We start from the raw sequence: 9607 nt of genomic DNA on the forward strand, positions 1-9607 counted from the left end.
TATAAGAAAGTTATGTTCAATTTATTCTACTATCTTTTCTATTCCCATCCTTACTACCTTCCCTTCATTCCCCTTTGTCTAATCCAATGAATTTCAATATTTTACCCCCCATTCTCCCTTGATATGGATTAGCATGCACATATCAGAGACAACTTTGGACTTTGGGGTTTTGGGGACTGGCTTATATCACTTAGCATGATATTCTCCAGTTCCTCAGATTTACTGGCAGATGCCATAATTTCATTCTTCTTTGTGGCTGAGTAATATTTCATTGTGTATATGTACCACATTTTCTTTATCCATTCATCTGTTGAAGGGCACATAGGTTGGTTTCATAGCTTGGCTCTTGTGAATCAAGTTGCTATGAACATTGATTTGACTGCATCATTGTAATATGCTGATTTTAAGTCCTTAGGGTATGTGAGGACTGGGATGACTTGGTCAAGTAGTGGTTCCATTCCAAGTTTTCTGAGGAATTTTCATACTGCTTTCCAGAGCGGTTGCACCAATTTGCAGTCCTACCAGCAATGTATGACTGAACCTTTTCCCCAACATCCTCACCAACATTTATTGTTATTTGTATTCTTTATTGTTGCCATTCAGGCTGGAGATGGAATCTCATTGTGGTTATAATTTGCATTTCTCTAATTGCTAGAGATGTTGAACATTTTTCATATATTTTAGACCATTTGTATTTCTTCTTCTATGAAGTGTCTGTTCAGTTTCTTTGCCCATTTATTGATTTGGTTATTTAGGTCCTATTTATTTGTTTATTTTGGTGTTAAGTTTTTTGAATTCATTTATCCTGGAGATTAATGCTCTATCTAAGGTGGTAAAGATTTTCTCCTATAATATAGGCTCTCTGTTTAAGTTCTTGATTGTTTCCTTTGCTATGAAGAAGCTTTTTAGTTCGATGCCATCCAATTTACTTATTCCTGATTTCCTTCTTGCAGTTCAGCAATTTTATGGAGGAAGTCTGTTCCTGAGCCTATCTGATGGAGAGTTGAGCTGACCTTTTCTTCTAGTATGTGTAGGGTCTCCAAGGGCAGGGATTATTGTCTTTATTATTCACAGATACTAATATATCCCCAGTTCCTAGATTAATATCTGCCAAACAATATGTGTTTAATAAACATTTGATGATGAAATGAGATTTTATGTACCTGAGCACAGTATCCAGGAGCAAACATAAGAAACATGACAGTAAGGTAAAAGTTATTAAATGACATGTAAAAGATTTATATTATGAACCAGCTAACCCAAAGAAGCAAAATTGTGGGAATAGCTTATGATCCAGCCAACCACTTAGTTCATTCCTTCAACACTTATTTAGGGTATCAGGGTATGTGCCAGATGCTAAGTTAAGGAAAATGAACATATAATCAGAACTTTCTCTCAAGTGACTCACTATTTTTTGTGAAGAGACAAAGAAACTGGTGAGTTAATAATCTTTAAAACTGGGAAAATAAAAAATTTCATGATGGCTGAATTAAGATCTATGAAACACTGAAAACATCATCTGCCCAATTAAGTCTCTCACTGTTAATTAATAAATAAAATTATAATGGAAAAATAGCATTATCCCAATGAGAAAGAACTTCCCCCAAGGAAGATTAGCAAATAAAAAGTCCAGAGATGAGAGGGTCTGTCACCTCCATGGACCTACAGGACATGCAATTTGTTTGTCTCCAATGGAGATGGGGAAATAAATGGAAGAAAGTCTAGAGAAGAGAGGCAGTGGGGTAGGTGGGGAGTCCATAATGAAAGCCAACTCCTGCAAACAGTGGCAGCTCCACCAGATCACAAACTTAGATCAAATCTGAAATAAGTAACAAATATCAAAGTCATCTGACTTGGAGTATCTGTAACTAAATCACTTGAATGTCCAGATGACTGAAGAGAACATGAAAATTCCCCTCCCATAGAATTATTTTCTCTCTGAAGACCATCTTGAGAAAAGCAAAAGCAACAGGATATCTGGAATATTTGATTTTGCAGATTTTATATGACTATGGAATAAGATTGGACTCAAAATGTGCTGGGAATTCTTACTTATTCTAAGGATACAAACACAGTGGACTCAAAGAAAAAATCACTGACTACGTGGAGGAAACATAGTTGACCTCCTTCTTTCTTGAAGATGCTTCAACGGCATATCAATTTTCTTTCCTCCTTTCAAAAAGTAAGATATAAACACAGACACACACACACACACACACACACACACACACACACACACTTGAAGCTGTCCTTTTTGGGGGGGTATTGAGATTGAACCCAGGGGTTGTAAGCCAGATCCTTAGCACTTTACATAATTAATCAATTATCTTGTGAGCTGGACATTAAACTTAAGATGGAAAAGTCCAACATTCTCTCCCTTTGCTCCCAAGACAGGTCATGCCCTTCTTCATTGGCCTAGCACAATCTTCCAGTTCCCTTAATGAGGACCACTTCAAGCAGAGTGATATAGAATTCCTGTCACGATGTGTGAGATCATACTGGAGTAGGACCAGGAAACACATAAACAAGCTGGCTTCCAAGCAGCAACATAAACCTCACATACTCTTGGCAATGTGTGGTTGTGAACTGAGCCCTTCCATGTCTGGCTAGCATGTGGCAAGAATTCATGCCTTCTTATGGAAAAGGAAAGCCAGTGCTACCAGGTTTGCTTTCAAACATGCCTGGGACTCAGAGAAGATCCCATGTATGATACAATCTTTTAGCAGTAAAACACTTGGAGAAATGTCAAGACGGAGTGAAGACGGAGTCTGTTTCCAGCTTCAAATTCATCTGAAGGCTGTAGTTAAAAACTGAGTTGAGAAGGATTTGCTGTTGAAGGCATAAGATTTGCTGATACCAGCCAAAATCAGTTTCCCTCTTTTCTCCCTTTCAAACTTTTCTACATTCCTTTTGTTCTACCCTCTCTTCATTCCCTCGTCTCCTCTCCAAGATAGAAGAAAGGAGAGTTATTTGTTATCAAAAAATTAGACAATAAGATAACAAATAACTCTCCTTTCTTCTATCTTGCTTTCTTCTTTTCCCTTTCTTTCTCTCTTCTTTTGTTCAATAACTTTTCCCACCCTCCCTTCCTTCTTTCCCTAATCCCTCTTTAGTTTCCTTTATGTATTTCTCCACTTCTTTCTTGATATTTGGAAATTTTAATTGTTGATAAGAAGAAATTAAAGCAACCAACAGAAAATGTTTTGTTTAATTATAATTATACTAGATCCATATTATCTAAAAAATACTGTAATTTTAGGACAATCAGAAGAGAATTATAGTGGACAGGGATTGAGCTCAAAGGAAGAGCACTTACTAGGTCCTGGGTTTCATCCCCAGAAGAACAAAAGAAGAAAAAGAATGAAAACATATATTCTTTACTCTTTGCAAGGCAAAATAAGTTAGGTATGACATTGAAACACGAGCACAAGAGAAAACAGTTGTGAATGTTTTCCTTAACACGGTTAGTAACTTTTCTTTCCCTCTTCTTCCACTATTTCCTACTATTTTCTCTTATTCTCACATTTTACTCACTTAATATTTTTTCAAGATGTGTATATAGGGGACTACCACCCCATGCTATAGATTAGGGAAATAAAAACTTTAGGGATTATTAAGCTCAAGGGTGGCATAAATTAGTAGCTTTAATCATCTCTATATATAACAATAGGGTTAACAAACACTTACCCCCAAAAGGCAATTACACAATTATATCAACATCTAAGACAATCATTAGTCTGTCATTTGGACAAAAATAACAGTGGAATAATTCTAAAATAATCCCATTGTGATATATGGTTGTACATTTATGAAGTCACTTAACAGATGTTTGTAGACTGATTTTTATGTGTGCTGGCATTACAGATACAACACTGGATAAAACTAATCCAGTTTTTATTTTGTGGATTACAATTTTAAAGTAGGATTTCTTATTTGACAAACATTATGTCATATTAACTTAAAATATGGTTCTTGTAATCAGGGAGATCTGAAGTCCAATTCTGATTTAGATTCTTAATGGTTTTGTGACTTCAATTATTAATATTGCCAAAACTGATGTTTTTAATTCACAAAATAGAAATAACTACCACATTGAGAATAGTTACACTTAGGAAAGTTATGTGCTGATCATGATGCCTAACACTGTAGACCCTTCATATTTAAAAAAAAAATATGAAAAAAAAATGTATTGGGGAGATGGTTGCAAAACTTGGTATATTTGCTAAAAATAATTGATTTGTACACTTAAAGTGTTTGAGTTTTATGGTATTTAGTTTTACCTCACTAAAGACTTTTCCTAAAATTTGTCCTTTTTAGAAAAATAAGATCTTGAAAAGAGATATAGGTTATAATGACATAGAAACCCAGGGTGAAAAAAGTTACTTCTCAAATATAAATGACCAACAAATATATAAAAATAATCATTCAACAGCCTCAGAAATTAGGAAAATGAAAATCAAAATTGCATTGTGATTTCTCACTCCAGTTAGAATGTCAATCATCAAGAATATAAATTAGTACAAATATAGAAATGTAAAGTTGTGCTGCAATTGTGTACAATGAATCAAAATTCATTCTGCTGTCATATATACTTAATTATAATAAATGAATTAATTTTAAAAAGTATAAATAATAGGAAATACTGGCAAGAATGTGATGAAAAGGCATACTCATACATAGTAGGGGGGACTTCATACAACCACTTTGAAAAATATATGACAACTTCCCAGAAGACTGGGAATTGAACCACCACATAATCCAACTTTCCCACTCCTCATTATTTACCCCAAAATGCTAAAATCAACATATTATAAAGATACATGCATACCAATATTTATATCTTTGAAATTCATGATAGCCAAGTTATAGAACCAGACAAGGTGTCCAGAAAAAGAGGAAAGGATCAAGAAAATGTGGTGTATGTATGCACAATGGAATTTTACTTAGCCATAGAGAAGAACAAGATGATGTTATTTGTGCATAAATGGATGGAACTGGATAACATCCTGCTAAGTAAAATAAGACTCAAAAAGTCATAAATCAAATGTTTCTCTCATATGCAGAAGCTAGACAGAAATAAGAAATTTGAAAAAGAAAGAAAATGCCATTAAATAGAAGAGATAACAGTGGAGTACAGAAAGGGAATTAAGGAGTAGGGACAAGAGATGTGAAAGGGGAGGAACTACAGAATGAAATTGAATAAGTTATTTATGTTCATATATACCACAATTAATTCCAGTTTTACATATATCTATAATATACCAATAAAAACTAAAAAATAACTAAATAAATATAAAGAAGACCAACAGAGTAGAAGAAGGGGATTGGGGAGAGGGATGTTGTAGGGCAAAGGGAGGTAATGAGGATTGAAATGCATAATTAAGTTTTAGGCATGTAACATGAACCCCACTACCATGTATAACTATAATGCACTAATAAAAACATTTTTTAAAAAGGATGCTTCTCCTAATGGGAAAAGGACAGGGAAAGAAAGGCAGGTGTGAGAAGTGTCAAGAGATTCTTAAGAAAGGATAAGCAGACATGCAGACGTGAGGGAAAGCATTCTCACTCAAACATAAGAATCAAGATTTTGGTGTGGGGTCTTCATTATTGTAATAAAGAATTCAGATATGACCCATGAAACAGTAAAGAAATCTAAGTGTTTTGCAGTCAAAGATGAAAATATTTGCAGCTATCCTTTATTGATGCTGATGAGAAGACTATAGCTAAGTCTCAACAAGGATAGTAATGACCTGGCTAGGATAGGGATTATCAAGGATGGATAAGATGTAAGCAATCCCAGGAAAAGGGGAAGGTAGTGGATGGAATGACTTAGGATGTTACATTTGAGGTACATTGAATTTGAATTACTGATAGCATGTTTATATGATAAAATATGAGTCCAAAATTTTGGAACCATTCATATAAAAAATGGACAGCTCAAAGAAAGTTCTGAGCTACAAAATAGACCTTAAGTTTACATTCAAGTCTAACCCCTTAACCTCCTTGCCTGAGACTCTTGTTTGATCTCTGTATTACTTTAGAGCTGCTCATGTGAGAATCAGTCTTTTTCTGGAGTGATATCTGAAGCTTTCATCAAGTTCTCAAAAAGTCTGTGACCCCCAAAATGTTAAAAACCACTGGTCTCAGCAATGTCAGTGGAATGAAAGAAATCAGGGGTTTGTTTAACCTTTTTATTCTTGCATCCAAACATCTGCCTTTAAAAAATCGTAGAAAAACTGTTTGGTCCCATTGTTGGCGTTTGATATCATTTTCCAACTCCATTTTTACATTTCAGCTTCAGTCTCATTCTTTAGGTTCCAGATAATTTGGGCCATGGCTATTCTGGTTTCTTTCCAGAGTTAAACATATTTTTAAGTGCTCTACTGGTTTATGTTTAATTATGAAGAATTATCCTCAAAAGCATTTCTAATCTGGAACACTTATGTTCATTGCACGGACACAGCTAAGACTAGTTTTTCTGGTGGCAAAATATTCTTTAATATCCAGAATGTCATATGAAGTGAAGAGATTGAAAGTTTTTTAAAAAATTGCACCCAGGCAGTTATTGGTTTATGTTACTAGCATAGGTATATAATGCAAATTAGCTGAGAAAATTTAAAAAATATTTTGTTTTGCCAAGAAAGGAATCCAAATATACAAAACAGCTCAGATGCTTTCGTTGACATGGCTCATTTTTCTTTATTTCTCAGTCTTGCTTTCTTCTTGAAATGATATAAAAACCCAAAAAAAAAGGTATGTGTAAAAGTATTTTAATTAGGTTGAGTGGTACAAAGCATGGATCCATGAGAGAAACACAGATGTTGAGGAAGAGAAACACCCCCAGTGTTACTGCTTTGTTAGCAACTGCTTCATTCTGTACTTGGAAACTCAAGAATTAGGGCCAACTGGAAGAACTCAACCTCCCAATTGTTGGGTAAAAGGAGAGGGTGTCTGTCTCCTTCTTGTACAAGTGCATGCCTCTGCCACCTGGAGAGACAATAAAATTTGCAGGTGGTATAGCGACTTTATAGACAATAAAATTTGCAGGTGGTATAGCGATATACTACAGAGCAATAGTAACAAAAACAGCATGGTACTGGTACCAAAACAGGCGGGTGGACCAATGGTACAGAATAGAGGACACAGAAACCAATCCACAAAATTACAACTATTTTATATTTGATAAAGGGGCTCAAAGCATGCAATGGAGGAAGGATAGCATCTTCAACAAATGGTGCTGGGAAAACTGGAAATCCATATGCAACAAAATTAAACTGAATCCCTTTCTCACGCCATGCACAAAAGTTAACTCAAAATGGATCAATGAGCTTGATATCAAATCAGAGACACGGCGTCTGATGGAAGAAAAAGTCATCATGCAGCTATAAGCACTTTCTTTCTTGAGTAGATGGTTCCAATGCATTGAACCAGTCCTTAGGTAGCAAGTTTTACAAGACACTCGCTACTGTGGACTACCTTTCCAGAGTCCATGCCCTAATCCCCAATGTGTATTATTTGGAGATGGGCTATTTAAAAAAATAATTACATTTAGGTAGATTCCTGAATATGGAGCTTTTACAGTGAGATCAGTGCCCTTATAATAAGGTAAAGTGACCAGAACATGCTCTCTGTGTGCAAGCATTAAGGAATGGCCATTTGAATACACAACAAGAAAGAACTCTCATTAAAATCCCAAGTATGTTAACACCATTATCTTCTGCTTTCAGCCTCCAGAATTCCATGAAATAAATCTTTGTTATTTAAGTCACCTACTGTACAATATGTATTATATAGTAGCCTGAGCTGGCCAAGACACCAATTTGTCCCTTTCTTCGGAATGTACCATTGTTCTTATTTTCCTGAAATACACTGAAATATATATTATAGGTCTAGATAAATTGCATTTTATCTCATCAAATCAGGGCATACATCACCCTATATTTTTGAGATTATGATTTTGCTTATATGACTTCTACTCATATTTCTCCCTACCCAAATAATCCTCCTTTCTTGCCTTAGGAGTCTCATTTTCAAGACTAACTTTCTAGAACTCTAATTAATAATCCATTAATTCTGACTACATATTGAGTCTAATAGAAGATACCAAGAAAATAAGGTGCTGTCTCACCTGAGGGTGCTTGCCTAATTTAGCCAAAAACATAAGGCAAAAGTAAACAATTATACCCCAAGCAGTTTTTTCCAAACCCAGGGAAGCTAAGGCAGCTCACAGAGGCGCAGGTTCTATATGTGTTCAGATGACCAAGGATCATTCTAAGAAGAGCATAATACTTGGCAGTATTAATTGCTAGCTAAAGAGAATTAAGAATTCACTGCACAAATATATATTTTTACTCCTATTACATGGCAGGAATGAAAAGGAAAATTATTTTAATTAGGTCTTGGAAAATGTTGTGATGTAAGCTACTTTCCAAAAGCATTGAGGATTCCCCAAGTGTTCACATGCTTTGCTAAATCAGCCTTATAGAAAGCAGACAAAAATGCCAAAATCAGTTAACACTTCCTTTGTAGTTGTCCACAGAGAAGAAAATAGATATTTGAGAACTGTGCATCCACATCTATCCCCAATTATGATTTTCACTTTGCTAAGATGCAGTTAGTGTAGATACCCTTGTTGTCTTTTGTAATGGAGTCACTGGCATCAGGCCTGAAAGAAAATACAAGACTACTGGTCACTCACAGGATGGTGATTACACAGGGCTCACCATGAAAGAGCTCACCCATTCTAGGAATCTGTGCATAGTCTTGCCTCATTGCCACCCTCAGAGGCCAGAAACACAAGTCTAAATACACCAAAAGCCCACTGGGGATGTGTTAGAATGCAACAGATCTGAGACTTCAGAAAATAGTTGGTGCTGAGAATGGAAAATGGTTTATTTTACATTTAATCCTAAATGCATGCTTGGCATTTAGAAGATATCAATAGAATAGACTGACTTCTTCTAGCATGATGTTGAGATAATTCTCATCTACAAGCAGATTTATTGAGAATGTCTTCTGTAACTGATCATCAATGCCTGTCTTTAGCACAGAAGGAATAAATTGTCCTAAAAGGAGTGCTGCATGTTTGCAATCTAGGTCAATGCCATCCGCACACAAATGGAAAAACTGGGGCCAGAGGAGCAAGGCCTCACCCAGGGTCTCATAGCTGGAACTACCTTTCACCAACTTGAAGATCCATAGATATTTTTCTTGCTACATATATTTTAATTTAATGTCAACCTTTGCTTAAGCCTATTATAAATATACTTAGACTCTAAATTAGAAGATCCAGTTTGAATTTGGTTCTGCCTTTGCTAACTGAGAAAATGCTAGAACTACAATAATAAACCCTCAGCCCTAGAAAAGATGATGCAGATGGCCACATCAAATGCATTCCTTTTCTAAGTGAGAAAACTGGTCCAGAGAGATTTCAAGGAATTAGTAGAAATTCTAGAATTAGAATATGTCTCCAAAGTTCCATTCCCTGGTATTTTCTCAGAGCATCTTCCCTAATTTGTAAAATCAATTATTAAATAATCATTTGTTAAGTACCAATGTGACAGACATTGTGCTGGAGTCAGGGGTGACATAAAGCCAGTAGTTT

The 9607-nt window shown here is 35.4% G+C and overlaps 1 protein-coding gene across 1 annotated transcript in view; it reads left to right on the forward strand.

The window, feature by feature from the left end:
* LOC143410585 (asparaginyl-tRNA synthetase-like) overlaps positions 1–9204 on the forward strand; it is a 73865-nt gene extending 64661 nt beyond the window's left edge. The window contains exon 6 of the mRNA XM_076871432.1: positions 9100–9204. Within this exon, the coding sequence (XP_076727547.1) occupies positions 9100–9204 (105 nt within the window). The remainder of the gene's footprint in view (positions 1–9099) is intronic.
* The last annotated feature ends 403 nt before the right edge of the window (positions 9205–9607 follow it).

This window comes from Callospermophilus lateralis, chromosome 11, assembly GCF_048772815.1.
Source record: "Callospermophilus lateralis isolate mCalLat2 chromosome 11, mCalLat2.hap1, whole genome shotgun sequence".
Classification (NCBI taxonomy): Eukaryota; Metazoa; Chordata; class Mammalia; order Rodentia; family Sciuridae; genus Callospermophilus; species Callospermophilus lateralis.